We start from the raw sequence: 22,363 nt of genomic DNA on the forward strand, positions 1-22,363 counted from the left end.
ACACATAACCCAAATTTTTGTCAGGAATCACCTGAAGTAGATATTACCTCTAAGTTAGAAATAAAGCATATTAAAAGTTCTAGATGATCAAAAAGTATAAGCACTGCATGGAAACCTGTTAAACATGCAGATTCCTTAGCCCATCTATGAAATTCCTGTTCAGTTAGTCTTAGATGGGACATAGAAGCCTGCATTTTTTTCCAAGTACTCTGGGTGATTCTGGTGCAGAGAGTCAAGGATCAAATATAAACAATAAAAAAATAAAATGGGGGTGCCTGGCTGGCTCAATCAGTGGAGCATGCAACTCTATATATCATGGTTGTTAAGTTCAGGCCTGATATTGGATGTAGAGCTAACTTAATGATAAAATCTTTAAAAAGGGAAAAAGGGAAAATGATTTGTCTAGTATCACCTACTTGCACATGTGATTGAGCAGGAATGTGAACCTGTGTGTGCTTGGTTCTAACATCTACATTTTTTCCAATTTCTCTTAGTTGTAACTAAGCTCTTAATACATTTGCTTTCTAAGAGTTACTCAGAAATTCTTAATCTAGTGACAACATACAAAATCTAAGTTATTACAGTTGAAAAATACATGTGGAGACTTCAAGATGATCCACTATAAATTCATAGTTTAAAATTTGCACTTCTGAAAAATGAAGGGTATGAAACATATTACGGAGAGAGATACTAAGTTTGATGATGTTAAAGCCAGTACCTTGGCTTTCATCTTATTATGTTTACATATTTATAACTCAAGTGGGTACAAAATACTGAAGTTTTAAACTCAAATCACATGAATCACTCAACAAGTGATAACAAATTAAACACATCTGTGAATATAATATGCAATATAATCATTTACCCTATGTAGAAATTAATTGAACCTCAAAAGACTGCACCCTTGGCTTAGCCAGTTAAGGTAAAAAACTTCTGCAATCCCTATTTCTATTTTTAATTATCATCTTTGAAATTGCAGCTGTAAGTACTAATGCTACAGTCTAACTTTTTGCTCATTAAATTTACTAAATTTACAGCGTTTACAATTATTAAGCATGGTATATTCTCCTTATATCTAAAAGCAAGTATGTCATACAGTTACATTACTTTAAAACCATTAGCTCCTAATTTCAAACAGATAGAAAATAATAACAAACCTCTTGCCACACTCTCATGAGTTTTAGATTTTACTTGAACATTCCAACTGTATTTTCTTAATCCTATGTATCAACTAATCACATAGCAATGGACTTTTTTAATGGATGCCATAAAGTCCAAACTTGCCTTCCTAAAAGACACTATAAAACCACTGTCAAGAAAAAATAACAGAACATATCCATAACTAACACACAAACATAACCACAATGACAAGAAGAAACAAATGGTACACAATAGACTTCTTAAAGAAAGAAAAACTAAAAAATGTATCAAAATAGTTACATTTGTTGAACTGTGAAATTCATTCTTCTGTGTAGGGAAGAAAAATTAGGCACAAAAATATGATTTAGGTAACTTCTGGTAAAACAAATGAATAACCTTGAAATCTTAAGAGTCAAACTGAAACAGAAAGATTTTGTTTGAAAATATAAGAACTTTTCATATCACTGACAACAGTTTAGATAAGCAACTGATTAAAAGTAAAAATGCATTTTTTTTAACTTAAGACAAAGTAATCTGATTTTTTTGGTCCCTTATATTTTAGTTTTATAAACAAGTTTGGTCTGTGAAATGAATATGCAAAAGAAACTTATAAAATAAAAATATGAAAAGGTAAAATATATTCCAAAGGAAATAAGATTCTCTTTGATTATCTTGCAGTTAAAAATAAAGCTGAGTGTCCACTTCAAACGTAAGATGAAGTCCCTCACTTGAAATTCCATTATATAAATTGTGTTATTTGGTTTTGCACTGAACTTAAAAGCTAATACATCGCTTTAATGTATAACTAATACTCTTGTCTCACAAATGGCCTTGAGATTTGGTTACTAGTATATAATGAGTATACATGTGACAATTATATATAATAAATGGATAATAAATAATAAATAGGACACTGTCAAGCACTCCATGTTTTAAGGTACACCTTTTAAGATTTTTTTAATGTTTCCACAAAGACCTCCAACATTCAAAATAAAGATGTCAGCTTAATGTATTCTAAAAAATAAAACTTCTAATCCACATTAAAATATAAAATATAAAAGGTACTCGAACATGTTTTTAAGAATATATGCTTCAGTCTACCATCCTTGACAGTGCTCTTTGGTTAATTTTCTTCAAGTCAAAGTCAGTTACAAATATGAACAATCTTTGCATTTGAATAGTCTCATGTTACAATCAAGTAAGAATGGTCATAAATAGTAATTTAATAGAATTATGACCATTTCATCAGAATTGTTTGGCTTTAGCATTCTCACAAAAGCACAATTTTGATTTAAAATAATCTTCCAACTATAATGACTATTCTCAAAACTGTTTCCTTTAAAATGAAAGTTTCACAATTTCAGACTTTTTAAATTAATACTAATCCTTCAACCATAATTACATTTTCCAATTTCAATTTATTATTGAAGGGGCATCTATATTTTAGCAACCAAACCTCAAACCACTTTTATCCAATAACGTAATACAACCACAAGTGTTTCTTAAATATGTAAACAGAGAATTTGAATACAGCAAGATATGAACAATTACAGAAAACATTTCATCAAAAATATCACTGTCTATACCTCAAAAAATGTTAAAACTATTTACCAAAACTTCTTGATTACTACTTTAATAGATATAAATTTCAGCAAGTACAAATAACATTTCCTCCATCTGTAGCTCTCTTTAGCATCAAAATATCTTAACAAATCAGCACAATAAACAAATAGAAAACCTGGAGACAAATTTGTTTCTAATACTGTCGTCCTTCCCAACACTGAGAAAATTCTGTATTTATTAAGAGCACTGCAATGTCAGTTGGTTTTTCAATAACCCCCATTACAAGAAGGTACATTTTCAAACCATGAATTAATAGATTTTACAGTTAAATTTAAAAACAAAGTCATTTTATCATTTTTCATTTAAGACTCTTAACAAGAATCACAAACTCTAATAAATGTTTTATACAAATATATAGAGAATATATATTAATTTAGCACAGTTACCACGATTTTATAACCTAAAAGAAAATCTTTAAAGACTTCATGAATATTTTTAATCCTTACATCTGCATTAAATTTATTTACTGATACAAAGATCAAAGGACCATTAAGAACATCAAAGGAATCAACTTTACTTACTGGTAAGGTCAGATACCTACCTTGTTTCTCATTGTAGATTATATTCTTACACAATAGGTCATTATGGCAAAGCACAACAGGTGAGCCCAGGTTGGAAAGAATCTCCTTCATCCAAGTCATTTCTTCCTGAAGAATCTGAGAGCTTGGGATATCACTTAAGAACCTTTTAGTTAAAAAAATAAAATAAAATAAAGTTATATATTGCTTATATTAATGACTTTTTTCAAGTTTAAAGATTAAAATCTATTTTTTAAAGATTTTATTTATTAAAAACAAAGAGGGGGGAGAAGAGACACAGGCAGAGGGGGAAGCAAGGCTCCATGCAGGGAGCCCGATGTGGGACTCAATCCTGGGTCTCCAGGATCACACCCTGGGCCAAAGGCAGCATTAAACCGCTAAGGCACCAGGGCTGCCCTAAAATCTATTTTTAGTAAAATCTTTCCATTCAAGTGCATAGACTCCTGAATTAAACCGGCCATTACAAAAGTTGGAATAAAGGAAAATCTTATTTCATGAACTTAATATGAATAAAAAGAAACTAAGCAACTTAAAACACAGGGCAGAAATGTAAAAAATCAATTATTACAAAATTGAAGGAGGAACTCCCGGGTGGCTCAGTGGTTGAGTATCTGCCTTCAGGTCAGGTCATAATCCCAGGGTCCTGGGATGGAGTCCCGCATCAGGCTCCTTGCAGAGAACCTACTTCTCCCTCTGCCTCAGTCTCTGTCCCTCTCTCTTGCTCTCTCTCCATGTGTCTCTCATAAATAAATAAAATCTTTTAAAAAATACAGGAAGGAAAAAAAAAAATACAGGGAGGAAATATATATATTTAATGGCTAGAATTTACTAAGCACTATTCTAAATGTTTAACAGTTATCTCCAAGACACAAAGTTTATTTTTTAAAGATTTTTTATTTATCTATTCATGAGAGACAGAGAGAGAGGCAGAGTCACACACAGACAGAGGGAGAAGGCTCCTCACAGGGAGCCCGATGCAGAACTCGATCCCCGGACCCAGGATCCCACCCTGAGCTGAAGGCAGTGCTCAACCACTGAGCTACCCAGGCGTCCAAGATACAAAGAGTTTAATAAAAAAAGAGGTTTAAGTATATTATTTAAAGTTATAAAGACAGTTTATTAAAAAAACTAAAATGTCTATGGGAAGGTTGAATGTAGTACAAATCAGCTAAATCTACCTATCAAAGTCAACAGACTATCACTATTAATAAACCTAATCAATTCTATGATAATCATCAGATACTGTCTATGAAATCATATCTAGAATACTCCATTATCTATTATAGAAATAGTTTCAAAGTAGTGAGACTGGGAAGTCTGGTAGGCAGAGTAGCAAAGAGGACTAGAGTTCATGGCTTTTTTAATCCTACACTCTTCTGTACTATTTATTACACTATATTTATACTCATTTGATAAAAATAAAATGAAACAAAAATAGAGTGCTACCACTCATTCCTCAATAGCACCATCTGGCTTACAAAATTGCTGTTAGTTTATGCTTCCTCTTCCCTTAACACTTTAAGCCAAGTTTTCTTCATTCTTTCTCTACACTCAAATTAGCGCCTTACTTTTCCAATGTACAATATAATAAAGACTGTCAATGAACTTAATTTTAATAAAGTGGCCTACTTAGATGGTTGCTGCCTGTATTTGCCAATATTGCATTCTTCTCTAAACACAGCTTCCAAATACAATCCTTATACACTCTTTTCAAAATGGTATAATTGTTCAAGAACCTATTTAAAAGGTAAAGAGTTGAACAGAAATAATAGAACTCAAAGGATTGAACATTATTACAATCATATACAAACAAAAAGGAACAGAAGAAAATATGAAACATATTTCTAATATTTTAACTGTTTTTAACATTTTCGTTGTATATTATCTATTAGGGCAGAGTGCTTTTTGCGCTCTGTTCTACATTGTACATACTAACCCAATGAGCTGTCATAAAAACTCTAAAAGGTAAATATACTACTCTTATTTCCATTTTACTTCTGCCCCAGCTTACAAAGCAGAACTGTTAACTGGCAGAATTAAGGCTTCATCCTAGGCAGGCTGCCTCCAGCATCTTGTGCTCTTAATCCACACAATACTACACTATCTCTAAACTGCATTATCTTAAAAAGTCGAGAAAATCATACATTCACTATTGCCAATACTTCATTATTTTTAAATTTTTCAATAGAATTCTTCAATAAAATTGATATTTCAAAAGAGGATTTTGTGTTTTTACACTATCACTTCTTAGAATCTAGCACACTGGACACACTTAGACAAATGTTTATCTATCCCAGTTAATGGCTATCTACTATCCCTAACAAATTCAAAGTTTGACAAACCACCTGCAAATAAACACATATACACTGAGTGAATCAAACTAATCTCTAAAATAATCCAATTCAACAGAATAATACAGCGATTTTTCCCTAATAAATAGTAAAAAGAGGGATCCCTGGGTGGCGCAGCGGTTTAGCGCCTGCCTTTGGCCCAGGGCGCGATCCTGGAGACCCAGGATCGAATCCCACGTCGGGCTCCCGGTGCATGGAGCCTGCTTCTCCCTCTGCCTATGTCTCTGCCTCTCTCTCTCTCTGTGACTATCATAAATAAAAAAATAAAAAAATAAAATAAAATAAAATAAATAGTAAAAAGAGAAACATGAAAAACTCTATAGGTCCTCTCTGTCTCTATTGTTCTTAGATGAAAATTTCCTGAATACAAAAGTTGGAGTATGTTTTAGACATAAGAAGAAGAAAATAAAATTCCTAATTTTTGTCCTAGTAGTAATCAGACTATAAAAATATGTTCATATAAGATTCTAAATACTAATTTACAGGATGCCTCGGTGGCTCAGCAGTTGATCTGCCTTTGACTCAGATTGTGATCCTGGGTTCCCGGGATCAAGTCCTGCACTAGGATCCCCACAGGGAGCCTGCATCTCCCTCTCTGTCTCTGCCTGCCCCTCCCTCCCTCTCTCTCTCTCTCTCTCTCTCCCCCCCCCCGTGTGTCTCTGTCATGAATAAATAAAATCAATAAATCAATAAATAAATATTAATTTACAATTTTTTTATACAAAGAATAATAAAATACCTACTTGGAACCTGGGGGGTCAGTTTTACAAAAGCTGAGTAAGGAAAAAAAAAAAAAAAGCTGAGTAAGGGCAGCCCAGGTGCTTCTCCCTCTGCCTGTGTCTGTTCCTGTGTGTGTGTGTGTCTCATGAATAAATAAAATCTTAAAAAAAAAAAAGCTGAGTAAGACTCCTGTAACTGAATTTTCAACCTCATAATAGATTTGAAGTCTCAGTAAACTAAGACAATCCAAATGTTTTCACACTCCAATATTACTACACTGCACCAATGTAAATCTTCTGGCATATTTAAAACAGCTTTGAATAGGGATGCCTGGGTGGTTCAGTGGCTGAGTGTCTGCCTTTGGCTCAGGGCGTGATCCCAGGTTCCTGGGATGGAGTGCCGCAACAGGCTCACCTTGGGGAGCCAGCTTCGCCCTTTTCCTATGTCTCTGCCTGCCTCTGTGTCCCTTCGTGAATTAATAAATAAAATCTTAAAAGATAAACAAATAAATAATAAACAGCTTTAAACAAAAAGAATTTTTTAAAAAGGGCTCCATCACCAACTCACTCCATGCATGAAGTGCCATTCCTAGCAATCATAACACTATGTTTACTTCTAAATAAATATATTTGTTTCTTGGCTGGGTACCTCTACCCACTCCCTACCCCTGGCTTTTGTAGAGTGTTTTTTCTGTTTTGCTTTGGTTTTGAGTTGGGTGGGGGGAGGGGCAGTTATATTTCCGTAGTGCCACCTGAAGGTCCAATGAATCAGGGCTAATTTAATCAAATGTGAAAAGAGCAACCAAACCAGACTTTATACACAAAAATCTTGTAAGCTCTCTCTGAAACCTTTTATGTATAGAAAAACAAGGCTAAAACAATTTCAAATGTAAAAGTAAATTTACCTTTTATTAAGGTCTTCATCTGCAAATCCTGTGGGAATGAGAGAGAAATATTTTCCCATCTTTAGCCATAGATTAGATTTGGGAATCCAGCCATTGTGTGCATGGATAGCATGGATTTTAGCAAGCTGACGTGCTATGAGCCTGTTTTAAAACAAAACAGCATAAAAAGAAAACATTAAGCATCATAGGGTTCATGAGTAAACTAAAATAACTTAGTATGCATTTGATAACATGATTTCATTTTTACCTAGTATAAGAGTCAAAGTAATTTGTGTCAAGTCAACGCTCACAAGAACAGGCAAACAAATGTTTCAAAGCATCAGTAGGAAGAAACACCTACAATTAATTCAGTCAACAAATAATTATGTCCAAAAGAGGGTGAGCGTCTGGAAGTAGGTGGTCTATTCTGATTACATAAGCAATGGTTAGGACCAACAGGACAATACATAATTACAAATTATTTCAAGGCCTATATTACACATTAATCAGATACATTTAAATTCCACTGAGTCCTTTGAATTTTGAGCCTTTGTAGTCACTGAGGTTAAAGGACAAAAGAAGACTAAAGTAAAAAGGTCACTGGCAGGTAAATGGGTTTTTTTTTTGTTGTTTTTTTGTTTTTTTTATGATAGTCACACAGAGAGAGAGAGAGAGAGAGAAGAGAGAGAGGCAGAGACACAGGCAGAGGGAGAAGCAGGCTCCATGCCCCGGGAGCCCGACGTGGGATTCGATCCCGGGTCTCCAGGATCACGCCCTGGGCCAAAAGCAGGCGCCAAACCGCTGCGCCACCCAGGGATCCCCCGGTAAATGGGTTTTAGAAGTTATTTTCTACAACTGTGTTAAAGACAAATTGCCTGAACAAACATTAAGATTTCATGATATCAGAATCAATCTCCTGGAACCAAACAACAAAATAATTTGAAACTGTATATACCTGTATCCATGCTATCTTTGTATCCTGTAGAACCCAGAAGAGCACATGCTAATATAAGTATATAAAATAGAAATAAGTTACCAAACAGCCTATATAGACTAGTAGGTAGGAAAATGACTTAAAGTACTACAAATTAAAGAACTTAAAAACTGGCTGGTTTGAAGATGCTCACAATCTAATGTAATGCTCCTCGCAGCATTACATAGTTCTAGGACCAATAACATAGAGCCACCTAGGAGTGTCTGAGGCCCTACTTCAGATCTACTGAATCACAATCTTTGAGAGTGGGCCCCAGTTCACTGCACTTATTTTTTTAAAGATTTTATTTACTTATTTGAGAGAGAAAGTGAGAGCATGAGCAGGGTGGGAGGCTGAAGGAAAGGAACAAGCAGATTCCCCACTGAGTAAGGAGCCAAAGCAAGACTCAATCCCAGGATCCTGGATCAAAGGCTCAACCAACTGAGCCACCCAGGTACCCAGCAGCATTCTGCATTTTAAACAAGATCTCAAAAAACAAACAAACAAAAATAATAAAAAAATAAAAAATAAACAAGATCTCCAGATTACCTTAATCCACTGTAAAGTTTGAGAAACACTGATATAATGAATGGTCAGATTCTGCAGCATGGCTCCATACGGAAAACAAACTTTGGAAACTTAAAAAAACAAACAGAGGCATAGGTACTACCTCTAGAAATTCTGACTTAATTGATCTAGAGTATACAGCCAAGGCATCAAGATATTTAAAAGCTCCCTGGAGTGCCTGGGTAGCTCAGTCAGTTAAGCACCCAACTCTTGATTTCGGCTCAGGTCATGATCTCAGGGTTATAAGATTGAGCCCATGATAGCTCCACACTGGGTATGGAGCCTGCTTAAGATTCTGTCTCCTTCTCCCTCTGCCCCTCCCTCCACCTTCCTCTAAAAAAAAATGTTTAGTTTCTCAAATGATTTAATATGCAAAAGTATTTATTTGACAGCTGTTCGATTAAGACATACAGAGAATCTAGCATTGCAGTACTGTGATTAAATACACATTTTTATACTACAGTGAATATTATTTACCTAGTTTCTAGTAGCAAAGGAGTTCTGATTATCCTTTGGAGAAACCTTCATCCCCTTCACTTTTAGTTCATGGGTTCATCCAGAACTGACCTCAATCCAAACTATCCCATCTGCAGCACTAATTTTAGGAGTTAAGATAGAACACAGACTTGCCCAGAGCATTCCATCCTTCTGTATTTGTTCCCCAATGATTGGTTCTGAGCATATTACTCAAACTAAGCCAAAAGGTTTGATCTCAGGAACTCTGACTGATGCTATTGATTTGGGCTGAAGCTATTATTAGAAAAAGAATGCAGGGCAGACTGGATGGCTCAGCGGTTTGCCTTCAGCCCAGGGCCTGATCCTAGAGCCCAGGGATTGAGACCCACGTCAGGCTTCCTGCATGGAGCCTGCTTCTCCCTCTGCCACTCTTGCTCTCTCTCTCTCTCTCTGCGTTTCTCATGAATAAATAAAATAAAAATCTTAAAAAAAAAGAATGCCCTGTTCCCTACTCTCATCCCATCATGGCTGAACTGATCAGATAAGCCTGTAACTGCTGATAATTATAATTGCCATCCCTTTTTTTTTTTTTTAAATATTAGTGGGAATGTAAAATGGTGCAGTTGATAAAAATAGTATGGTAGTTCCTCAAAAAAAATAAAAATAGAATTACCATATGATCCAACAATTCTACTTCTGGCTATATATCCAAAAAAATGGTGGTTTAGCACCACCTTCAGACCAGAGTCTGATCCTGGAGACCTGGGATCGAGCCATGTTGGGCTCTCTGCATGGAGCCTGCTTCTCCCTTTGCCTGTCTGTCTCTCTCTCTCTCTCATAAATAAAATCTTTAAAATAAATAAATAAATAAAATAAAATCCCATCCTCAATAAAGCAAAACATTTGAAAATTTGAAGGCTTCAGAGAATTTTTTTAAATATCCACTAATACTAATTGCCCCCACTCTTGGAAACTTTTAAAAAGAGCATTATAATAATAACAGGAATTTTTTTAATTGAGAAATAATCCATAATCCTACCACTCCAATAGTTTCATTTTTAACACACTCCCTTGGATTTTCACATAAGCAAATTATTGTGTGACTGTAGCCACAGTTCAGTTATTAAGCTGATTTCTTCCTCTTAGCTTTACATCAGCCATTCTGCATATTTTGGACACTGTTCAAACTTATCATTTTAATAGCATATTTATTTGTGCTGATGTGCCTTGGTTATAACCAAATATAAGAACTGTTATAACATAAACATACTTTCTTTTATAAATTACATATTATATCATATATCGCCCTGACTTCCAAAACTGCCAATATTACTTGTAACTCACGATATACCAGTTCCACTACAATACACGTTCCAGCACTGGAAGTCAGTGATTTCTAGTTATGCTCTTTGATAAGTGTGTAATAATTCATTTTAAACTGCATTTCCTCCCATCATGTCTGTTGTTGGGTAGTTTTTAATTAAACTGCAGGCAGGATTCCTAGTAAAAAGCAACTTTCAGAGAAACATCTGATGAGAAAAATTCCTAAACATCTGTGAATTTTTATTTAAACATCTGTGAATTTTTTAAAATTTTCTGAAGGTCTCTGTAATACTTGATTGCCACAGAAAAGTTCAAATAAAACAAATTATGATAAATTTCTATTAACTGAATTACTAAGTGTTAACCTGGTACAACTCATCTTTATCTATCATACCATTCCCTCACAGTCTCTACCGTGCTCTGCTTCTTCCTTTAAAGTCCAGTTCAGGGACACCTTGGTGGCTCAGTCAGTTAAGTGTATACCTTTGGCTCAGGTCATGATCATAGGGGTCCTGGGATTGAGCCCTGCATCAGGCTCCCTGCTCAGTGGGGAGCCTGCTTCTCCCCCTCCCTCCCCTCGCCCCGCACTTATGCTGTTCTCTTTCTAATAAATAAAATCTTAAAAAAAAAATTTTTAAAGTCCAGTTCAGAAGTGATCTCCCTGAAACACTGCCTGATTTCCCCAGTATACCACAGTAAACTCTATAGATCTTTTCTGAAAATCATTTCTGTTCTTCTGTGTATACTATTTAGCTTACTTTTTTCTTTTTTTAAAAGATTTTATTTATTTACTCATGAAGAGACAGAGAGAGAGAGAGAGAGAGAGAGAGAGAGGGGCAGAGACACAGGCAGAGGGAGAAGCAGGCTCCATGCAGGGAGCCCAATGTGGGACTCGATCCCGGGACTCCAGGATCACGCCCTGAGCCAAAGGCAGATGCTTACCCACTAAGCCACCCAGATGTCCCAGCTTACTTTTTTCTAAGATTATTGTCACACACTACAAATTACTAGGAGAGCATGGACAGTCTGAATTCCTTTTCTTTCTCTAAACATAAATATAAATCAGATTTCTTATATTCCAAGTAGATACTCTTACAATCACAATACAGGCAAGTAGCTAGGTCAGAATGAACCAAAGCAGGAGAGCACTGTAGACCTTGACCTTAGGCTCAATCAACATTTACTAAAGCTATGATTAATCAGTCTGGATTACTGGCTGCAGATCAGCTTACCTAGTAACAATGGCTCAAATGTGACACCTAAGTAATCTGAAATTAGAAATAAGCCTTAATAATTAATAAATCAAAGACCCATTTTTATCATAAATATATGAAATTCATTTTTTAAAGGAGAAAAGCTAAATATAAGTACGTCATCCTAAATTTAGATCCCTAACCTCTTCTGGAGCTCTAGAATTATCATTTATTCAATTGCTTACTTGATATTTTTTTAAAAGTACCTCACTGTACATATTTGAAAATAATAAAACATTCCTTTCTAAAATCATTTACATTTCAACTATTTTATTAATATGCCCTTCCCTCGATTAGCTCTTTCTATACTCTGTTCTCCAGTAATTAACAAAACCTTCTGAACACTTAAATATCCCATGAGAGAATTACAACATAATCTGAAACCAATTTAATTGCAAAATAAGGATAAATAGCCAGTGTAACTACTCATAGTGTTAACTAACCATAATCTATCATCTTGTTTTGCTTCCTTTCTCAACCCCCATTCTATTGTTTTTCAAAATTGTGAGTCAACTCAATATAATTGTGAATCAACTTCATTGTAAGCCAATTGTCATAGAACTTAATTAAAAGTATTGCTTTTTGGTCTCTAACGACATTCTTTTTCAAATGAAATGTGTATATGACTGTATTAATATCATAAATGCGTATTCTAAATAAGTAGATCTAACTGAAAGTATAGGAAACGACTTCTGGTAGACTGTTTTTTAGAGCAGTTTTAGGTTCACAGCAAAAACTGAGAAGGTTCAGAGATTTCCCATACGCCCCCTACCCAAAAGAAGCTCCCCTCCTCCATTATCCACATCCTCCACCATAGCAGTACATTTGTTGCAAAAGAACCCATATTGACACCCAAAGTCCACAGTTTACATTTGGTGGTGTACATTCTATGGGTTTGAACAAATTTGACAAGTATCCATCATTAAAGTATCATACGGGGATCCCTGGGTGGCGCAGCGGTTTGGCGCCTGCCTTTGGCCCAGGGCGCGATCCTGGAGACCCGGGATCGAATCCCACATCGGGCTCCTGGTGCATGGAGCCTGCTTCTCCCTCTGCCTGTGTCTCTGCCTCTCTTTTCTCTCTGTGTGACTATCATAAATAAATAAAAATTTAAAAAAAATAAATAAATAAAGTATCATACGGACATTTTCACTCCCCTAAAAATCCTGTTTCATCAATTCATCCCTCCCTCCCCACTAATCCTTAGCAACCATCAATCTTTTTAGTGTCTCCAGTTTGGCTTTTTCAGAATGTCATATAGTTGACTTAATGCAAACATGTTTATGACGTGGTATCAAACACCAAAGCGAGCTTTTGCAAAACTTCAGTATTCTTGATCTGGTGGCTCAGTCAGTAAGCATCCAACTCTTGATTTCAGCTAAGATTATGATCTCAGGATTGTGAGATCAAGCACTGTGTGGGGCTCTGCACTCAGCAGCAAGTCTGCTTGAGATTGTCTCTCCCTCTACCTCTCTCACCACTGTCCTTCTCCATCTCAGGGTCGCTCTCCAAAATAAATAAATCTTTGAGACTCCTGGGTGGTTCAGCAGTTTAGCATCTGCCTTCAGCCCAGGGTGTGATGCTGGAGTCCCAGGAAGGAGTCCCACATAGGGCTCCCTACATGGAGCCTGCTTCTCCCTCTGCCTGTGTCTCTGCCTCTCTCTTTCTGTGTGTCTCTTATGAATAAATAAATAAAATCTTAAAATAAAATAATCTTAAATAAAAAAGAATGTCAATGGGCAGCCCAAGTGGCTCAGCGGTTTAGCGCCTGCCTTTGGCCCAGGGCGTGATCCTGGAGACCCAGGATCAAGTCCCACGTTGGGCTCCCTGCATGGAGCCTGCTTCTCCCTCTGCCTGTGTCTCTGCCTCATTTGTCTCTCTCTGTGTCTCTCAGGAATAAATAAAATCTTAAAAAAAAAAAAAAAGAATGTCAAAAAAAACTATAATTATTCTTTTTACTTAAGATTACTTAAGACCAATTATGCAAAGCTTTCCTTCTAAAAGAGAAATTCTATAGTAAACTTAATGACAATTATTTAATTATGAAGAATAATCACAAATCAATAAATAGGATAAAGTCTGCATTAATTTTCTTGAGTCTTTTCACTTCAATTCTACAAATTTTCATGTAACTTTCTCTATGTGATGTAACAACGGCCTTACTATTTTCCTTACACTTTATGATCTTTTCTCAGTAAGTAAAAAGATTTACTCATTGTTATTTTGGGGGATATACTTTCACTTAGCCACATGACCTTAGGCAAATTACTTAAAATCTTTACACCTTACTTTTCTCATCTATTAAAGTGAGATCTTAACATTATCTATTCCCTAGAATTATTATGAGTTGAATTTATTAATATACATAAAATATTTTGGGGCACCTGGCTGGCTCGGTCAGTGGAGCATGTAACTCTTGATATCGGGGTCATGAGTTCAAGCCCCATACTGGGCATAATTTACTTAATAAAAAAAAATATTAAAATATACATAGGGATACCTGGGTGGCTCAGCAGTTAAGCAGCTGCCTTTGGCCCAGGGCATGATCCGGGATCAAGTCCCACATTGGGCTCCTTGCAGCCTGCTTCTCCCTCAGCCTGTGTCTCTGCCTCTCTCTCTCTCTCTCTCATGAATAAATAAATAAAATCTCTTTTAAAAAATAAATAAATAAAATATAGATATAGCGGAGCCTGGGTGGCTCAGTGGTTGAGCTTCTGACTCTTGGTTTTGGCTCAAGCAGGTCATGATCTCAGGGTTGTGAAATGGAACCCTGCTTCAGGTTCAGTACTCAGCAGGGAGTCTGCTTGGGATTCTCTCTCCCTCTGCTCCTCCCCTACCACTCTCTCTCTAAAATAAATCTTTAAAAATACACACACACACAGTGTTCAAAAGTGTCCTGCCCATATTAAGCGCTGTATCAGTATTAGCCACCATTATCAGTTTCACAATTTCTCTAATTAATAAGAACTGTAACATACCCATTACTACCTTTTCCTTTAGGATCAACTAAAAATAAAATCTTGACATTTTAATATAAAATCGTCTCCTTGAGGCAATTAAAAGAAAAACCCCAAAAAGAGGACTACTCATGGGTAGTTAATACATAAAATCACTTAGTTAAGTAAGATTCTGAAATCTCATCTATGTTCAGAACTAAAGAACTCCAAGATTGGTTAGTTTTGTCTGTCACAAACAAGAAGGGGGGTTTAGTGGCAATAGTTACTTGGTATGCTACATCTACATGCTGCTTGCGTACATCTTAAGGAATACTACATATTATAATAAATAGTACACAAAAGTAAAAAATCTGTGAATTTTAAAATTCAGAAAATGTCTCTAAAAGCATAATAAAGCCAACTGATTTATAACGTCCATAATTTGCCTAACTACTTTAATACTTTCTTGTCCAGGTTGTTAGAAGCTCTGCCTAAGTCACATAAAATATGAAAAGTCTTGCAGAAAAAATAGTAATAATTATAAAAGCTAACATTTACATAGTGTTTAACATATGCCAGGTATTATTCTAAACTTTTTACATATACTAACAACTTTAATCCTTACAACAACCCTAGAAGTAAATACTATTATTTTCATTTTTTAGATAAGAAAATTGAAACACAAAATGTTTTAAGTAATATCCCCAAATTCACATAGTTCGTAAGTCTGAAGCAGTCTGGTTTCACTGTGTATCCTTAGCGGCAGAGATATAATGCCATATATAGAATTTCACATGGCTTTAGATTTTATAACTTTCCACAATCACTATAAGAGAAAAAAACTGCCCTAGACCTCCAATATCAATCAAGAGAAAAATCTCCTGAATGTGAACTTTTTGACCAGCACACAGCACCCACTGACAATAGTTCAAATGCAGTTTAAATTTTGTGTGTTAAAGACAGCATAAGAATGTCAACATCAAATAAATAAAGTATGGGTTTCACAAAGCAATTAAAATGGGTACACCAGGCCAACCCGGGTGGCTAAGCAGTCTAGCACCGCCTTCAGCCCAGGGCCTGATCCTGAAGACAGGGATCGAATCCCACGTCAGGCTCCCTGCATGGAGCCTGCTCCTCCCTCTGCCTGTGTCTCTGTCTCTCTCTCTCTCATTCTGTGTCTCTCATGAATAAATAAAAAATAAAATCTTAAAAAAAAAAAATGGCTACACCAGTAAAAATGGTTACAGACCCTAAGTAATTTTCTTCTTAAATCTTTTGGACACTGACTCTTAAAACTAACATTTTTCGGGATCCCTGGGTGGCACAGCGGTTTGGCGCCTGCCTTTGGCCCAGGGCGCGATCTTGGAGACCCAGGATCGAATCCCACGTCGGGCTCTCAGTGCATGGAGCCTGCTTCTCCCTCTGCCTATGTCTCTGCCTCTCTCTCTCTCTCTCTTTCTATCATAAATAAATAAAAATTAAAAAAAAAAAAAAACTAACATTTTTCTCTCTGCTTTGGTTACTAGGAAGCTCATATGGCCCTTCTCTAACAACCTTATGGAATATACTTTTTGTATCTGAATCTAACTCCAGCTTTTCCTTTGACCTAATTTGTGCATCTAATCACTTTTAATCCTGTTATATAGATGTATCTCAAACATTGTGAACAAAACTGAAGATTTATGAGGGAGCCTGGGTGACTCAGCTGACTAAGCCCCATGTCAGGCTCCCTACTCAGCAGAGGAGTCTGCCTCTCCCTCTCCCTCTGCCCATGTTCTCTCTCTCTCACTGACTCACTCTCTCTCATATAAATAAATAAAATCTTTTAAAAAATTGAGGATTTATAAATAAATCTGATACAGACACGCACACAAACCTAAAGACCAAAAAAATGTGACACATAAGAAAAAACATAATATCTATTAATCAGGTCCTTCAATATATTCTAAACAGTACACTCACATAAGGAAAGAGACTATCTGGTTAAAAACTGGGGTTTGAGTAAATAGATTTCTCTGCCAAAATATTTTTAAATACTATTTGAAACCAGTTTAAAATAGGTAAATACTGTTCTACTCCATTTTCACCAGTGTGTTAACGAAGCAACTTTATAATGTGATCCAGGCTCTCCTCTCTCAAATAAATAAAATTTTTTTAAAAAAGAAGAAAGAAAAAAGAAGAGGCGCCTGAGTGGCTCAGTCAGTTAAACAACTGCCTTCAGCTCAGGTCATGATCCAGGGGTCCTGGGATAGAGTCCTGCATCAGGCACCCTGCTGTGAGGAGTCTGCTTCTCCGTCCTCTCCCTTTGCCCTTCCCCCTGCTCATGCTCTCTCTTACTCTCTCTCAAATAAATTAATTAAATTAAAAATATATATATGATCCAGGATCCCTACAGAGTCAAATCTATTCAGATTTATGAAGTTAAAACTACTTTCACAAGATACCATTTACCTTTTAAACTCTAATTCTCTCATGAGTACATGGTGCAGTTTTCAAGAAGTTACATATGTGATAATGTTATCACACTGACAGCTAATAATGTGAGCTTGATATTCTTATATTCAAAAAACGTTTTAATTTTTAATATGGTAAACATTGATAAATAAAACTCACAAAAACTCTAAGCCCTCAATAATCTGGAGTTGTAAAGGGATCTGGAGAACAAAATGAGAACTTCTGGTTGAAACAATGAATGAATTTGCAGTTTTGTGTTTTTTTTTTTTTTGAATTTGCAGTTTTTAAATCAAGCTCATTTACTAGTTTTTTAGAGCAGAAAGAGAAATATAAAAAACAGTAATTAAAAAAACTAATTTTGGAAAAACGAGGTAGCATATGCAACAAATTTTTCTTACAGAAAACATAATACACTGAATTAAAGTTTTACAAGTAACATAATACACTGAATTAAATAAAAAGTTTAAAAAGTAACAGTATTAACAGAATTGAAAGAATCTTAGCAAAAACTCCAAAAAATATGAGCAACTGAATTACAAAAGTTAGTAGTAAGAAATGTGTAATGCTTTAATCCAAGCACTACTTTAAAAAATTAAGGGGACCGGGATCCCTGGGTGGCTCAGCGGTTTAGCGCTTGCCTTCGGCCCAGGGCGTGATCCTGGAGTCCCGGGATCAAGTCCCGGGTCGGGCTCCCTGCATGGAACCTGCCTCTCCCTCTGCCTGTGTCTCTGCCTCTCTCCTCTCTGTCTCTCTCATGAATGAATAAATAAAATCTTTTTTTTTAAAAAAATTTTTTTAAATTAAGAGGACCACTTCACACCAGTCAGAATGGCTAAAATTAACAAGTCAGGAAACAACAAATATTAGCGAGGATGCCAATGTTGGTGAGGATGCAGAGAAAGGGTAACTCTCTTACACTGCTGGTGGGAATGCAAACTGGTACAGCCACCTGGAAAACAGTGGTTCCTCACAAAGTTAAAAATAGAGTCCCCCAGCAATTGCACTAGGTATTTACCCCAAATATTTACAGCAGCAATGTCCACAACAGCCAAACTATGGAAAGAGCCTAGATGTCCATTGACAGATGAATGGATAAAGAAGATGTGGTGTGTGTATATATATATATACACACACACGCACAATGGAGTATTACTCAGCCATCAAAAAATGAAATCTTGCCATTTGCAATGATGTGGATGGAACTAGAGGGTATCATGATAACCAAAATAAGCAGTCAGAGAAAGACAATTATCAGTGGTTTCCCTCATGTGGAATTTAAGAAACAAAACAGAGGAGCACAGGGGAAGGGAGGAAAAATAAAACAAGACGAGATCAGAGAGGGAGACAAACCATAAGAGATTCTTAATCACAGAAAACAAACAGGGTTACTAGAGGAGGGTGGTGGGGAGAGTAATTTGGCGATAGGCATTAAGGAGGTCACGTGATATAATGAGCATCAGGTGTTACAGACAACTGATGAATCACTGAACTCTACTTTGAAACTATGTTAATTCAATCTAAATGTAAAGAAATAAAGTAAAATAAATAAAATAAAAAATTAAGGGGAAGCCTTGACACTGCAGCAGGCTAATCTAAAACCACATCTCACAGTCCTTTCTTTTACAAAGACTCAACGATGAGACAGCAGACAGAAAGGATTTTCTTTCTTCAGGAAAAACAAAACAGAACCCTAACTAAAAAAAGTTTCTAAGTTAACCAAATAGTTGCTCAAAGGAAGAAAAGGCAGTTTTAAAAAATATTTCGTTAGAGCACTTAATACTCTTATTTTTCAAAAAGATAAATTATTTACAAAAAGAAATGTACCTGAATATGGCAGGGTTGCAGACATGCTTTGGATCCAATGCTTCTCCCTGTATAAATTCATAGCACAGTCCATTATTGAAGGTACAGTAGAGTTGTGGTGCACAGCCATGAGCCTGTAACACTCGGAAACTCTTCACTTCCTCATCTCGATCAACCAGTAACTCAGTCTTATTGCCATAAATTCGCACCAGGACTACATCTTCCATTGTATTGCTCACATAACAGCCAATAAGTTTATTTGTGATTCCATCTGTGAAAAGCTGTCAAAAAAAAAAAAAAAAGGAAAGATAAAAATGAGGGGAAAAAGCAATTGCATACTTTTAACGAATGAAATAGCAGATAGCTTGAAAATAAATAATTAACATAAAAAACTTTTATTTTTAAAGATTTTGTGTATTCATTCATGAGAGACCGAGAAAGAGAGAGAGGCAGAGACACAAGCAGAGGGAGAAGCAAGCCCATGCAGGGAGCCCGACCTGGGATGCGATCCTGGGTCTCCAGGATCATGCCCTGGGCTGAAGGTGGCACTAAACCGCTGAGCCACGGGCTGCCCTAAAAAACTTTTAAATACAATTTTGCCTAACATGTCTATAATTTTAATTCTAGATTTAAACAAAAAAGAATGCTGTAATTCCTATATAACATTGTCTTTCTTGATCCAAAATGTTAATTATTCAATCTCTGGTACTCCCACACAATGTTTTGATACCTATTGTATCTCAAAGTATGCTTGTACTTCAATCACTGCAGTACACACACACACATACCTCTCTCCTATGTCTAATAAATTGGAAAGTCTCTAAAGACAAGACACTGCCCTCCTCCAGCATGGCATATAGCATATAAAAGGTCTTTACCAACAATCACAAGTATAAATATACAAATATAAATCTACCATAAGTTACACATTATGGTAAATCTCATAGAAAAAATTTAATTTTAAGTGTTAATTTTAAAGGTTACTAACATGCGTTAGAAATTGTTTTAAGGGGATCCCTGGGTGGCGCAGCGGTTTGGCGCCTGCCTTTGGCCCAGGGCACGATCCTGGAGACCCGGGATCGAGTCCCACATCGGGCTTCCGGTGCATGGAGCCTGCTTCTCCCTCTGCCTGTGTCTCTGCCTCTCTCTCTCTCTCTATGTGACTATCATAAATAAATAAATAAAATTAAAAAAAAAAATTTAGAAATTGTTTTAAGGGCAGCCCTGGTGGCTCAGCGGTTTAGCGCCTGCCTTTGGCCCAGGGCGTGATCCTGGAGTCCCGGGATGAAGTCCCACATCGGGCTCCCTGCATGGAGCCTGCTTCTCCCTTTGCCTGTGTCTCTGCCTCTCTCTCTCTCTCTTTGTGTCTCATGAATGAATAAATATTAAAAAAAAAAAAAAAAAAGATTTTCAAGTTTTTTTATATCAACACAAATGGTACATTAAAAAAAAAAGCAGATGATTAGCAGTCTTAGTTCAAATCTACTCAAAAATTGCAACCTTCATCTTCCTCTGATACTAAAATTAATTTTTCTATTTGCTCAACAATTCAAAGCTCTTGGAGGCTTTCAGGTGGAACAAAGGGATAAGAGGTGAAAGTGTAAGCAAGAGTTAAGCACATTTTTTTTCAAGAAAACTGGCAAAAAACAAAAGGTAAAAAGCCAAAATATAAGTTTTAAATGTACACATATTTACCTGATGCCTGAGAAAGAATATAAATGCTTCTAATTCAATTTTTGTAATGATAAATGACATCTGAAAAAGCTTTACATCTTCAGATGAAAATTTCAAAGTATTTACCAAAGTATTATACAGCTACTAGTTTTTATATAATGCGCTTTTTTTAATTATATACAAAACTTATTAACCTTACTCACCTAATGCAGGTAAACCGTATGACCTAATGTAAAGAGATTTATTCCAAATATCTACTTTTTCAGGTATGCAGAGACATACAAGTACTGCTTCCCACCTAGATTTCACAAAGACTTGTATGCAGAATTGACAAGAATAATATGCACTTAAACTAAATGTGAATCATTTTATTAAAAACTATGTTAAAAAGCATGTTGTTTACTACAAAGGCATAGAAATTTACACATGTTATTCTGTAACTTCTTCAGATGTCATGTACAGATAAATATCTCAATTTACTGTAACAAAGACTGAGAAACCAACTCCAAAATTCTCTATGTACAACAGCCACATACTTCCAATGAAATGACAGTCACAATAAATCTTTAGGGTAAAAATTAAATACATGATGGATGGCTCATGAGTGGCTCAGCAGTTGCGCGTCTGCCTTCAGCCCAGGGCGTGATCCTGGAGTCCCAGAATTGAGTCCCACATCGGGCTTCCTGCATGGAGCCTGCTTTTCGCTCTGCCTATCTCTGCCCCTCTCTCTGTGTGTCTCTCATGAATAAATAAAATCTTTTTTAAAAAATGCATGAATAATATAACTTCACATCTATAAAATATTATATAAATAAGGATAAAAAAAGTCTGCAAAGATATTCGACAAATATTAGGCAGTAAATCTTGGTTTTTGTTTCTTGTTTCTTGAATTTATTTTTTTTTGTTTTGGCTTTAAGTATGTTTTCTCACTTTCTTTTTCCTGCAATGAACCATAGTTTACATATGGAAAATTAAATTACTAAAAGAAAAGAAGCCCAACAGCTAGGAACTGACCTGGCATTCATAGTAAGGCCCTGTGGTTCTGCTGAACATAAACAATTTCACAGAACACCAACATCAGATGAAGCCATTCTGACCACAATGGATCAAGACAGAAATAAAGCCACTCTGCAATCATGTCCGAACATATACAAATTATAAAATTTTTTTCAAACCACAAAAATGACTAAATATCCCCTTATTTGAGCTAATATGAATGACAGCTTTGGCCTTGCTTCGTTCCTTCAGTCCTCTAGGTAAGATTAAGATATCCAGTCATAGACTTGCCCCACTTTCTTCCTGACAGACTTAATCCAGAGGAAAGCCTGCTTCCTTGACACTCTCCCAAATCAGCAAGCCCAAATTCTATAATAAGTTCTTTCTAACACCCACTTACTGAGATCCCTACCATTCTGAGTGATATAAGCTTTCTCTTAAACCCAACGTGTTCAGCTATCAGTGTGTTCCTGATGGTCACTGGAGAACACTGGCTTTAAAGATGGAAAGATAATGGTTTTTGCCCTCCAATGGTTCCCACTCCGCATTTATACCAACAAGAAATTCAATGTGCTGAACAATCTGAAATATACAATAATATATACTAGATACATACTAGATATATATACTGTAGTAGATATATACTAGAAATACCAAATGTTGGGGCACCTG

The 22,363-nt window shown here is 35.9% G+C and overlaps 1 protein-coding gene across 3 annotated transcripts in view; it reads right to left on the reverse strand.

The window, feature by feature from the left end:
* The window catches only part of ETNK1 (ethanolamine kinase 1), a 64,719-nt gene that overhangs the window by 20,392 nt on the left and 21,964 nt on the right, over positions 1-22,363 (reverse strand). For all 3 annotated transcript variants that reach the window (XM_072798711.1, XM_072798710.1, XM_072798712.1), the window contains exons 2-4: positions 19,043-19,302; positions 7,278-7,418; positions 3,305-3,447 (exon numbers count right to left, since the gene is read on the reverse strand). In XM_072798711.1, coding sequence (XP_072654812.1) covers positions 3,305-3,447; positions 7,278-7,418; positions 19,043-19,302 — 544 coding nt within the window. The remainder of the gene's footprint in view (positions 1-3,304; positions 3,448-7,277; positions 7,419-19,042; positions 19,303-22,363) is intronic.

Source organism: Canis lupus, chromosome 25, assembly GCF_048164855.1.
Source record: "Canis lupus baileyi chromosome 25, mCanLup2.hap1, whole genome shotgun sequence".
Lineage (NCBI taxonomy): Eukaryota > Metazoa > Chordata > Mammalia > Carnivora > Canidae > Canis > Canis lupus.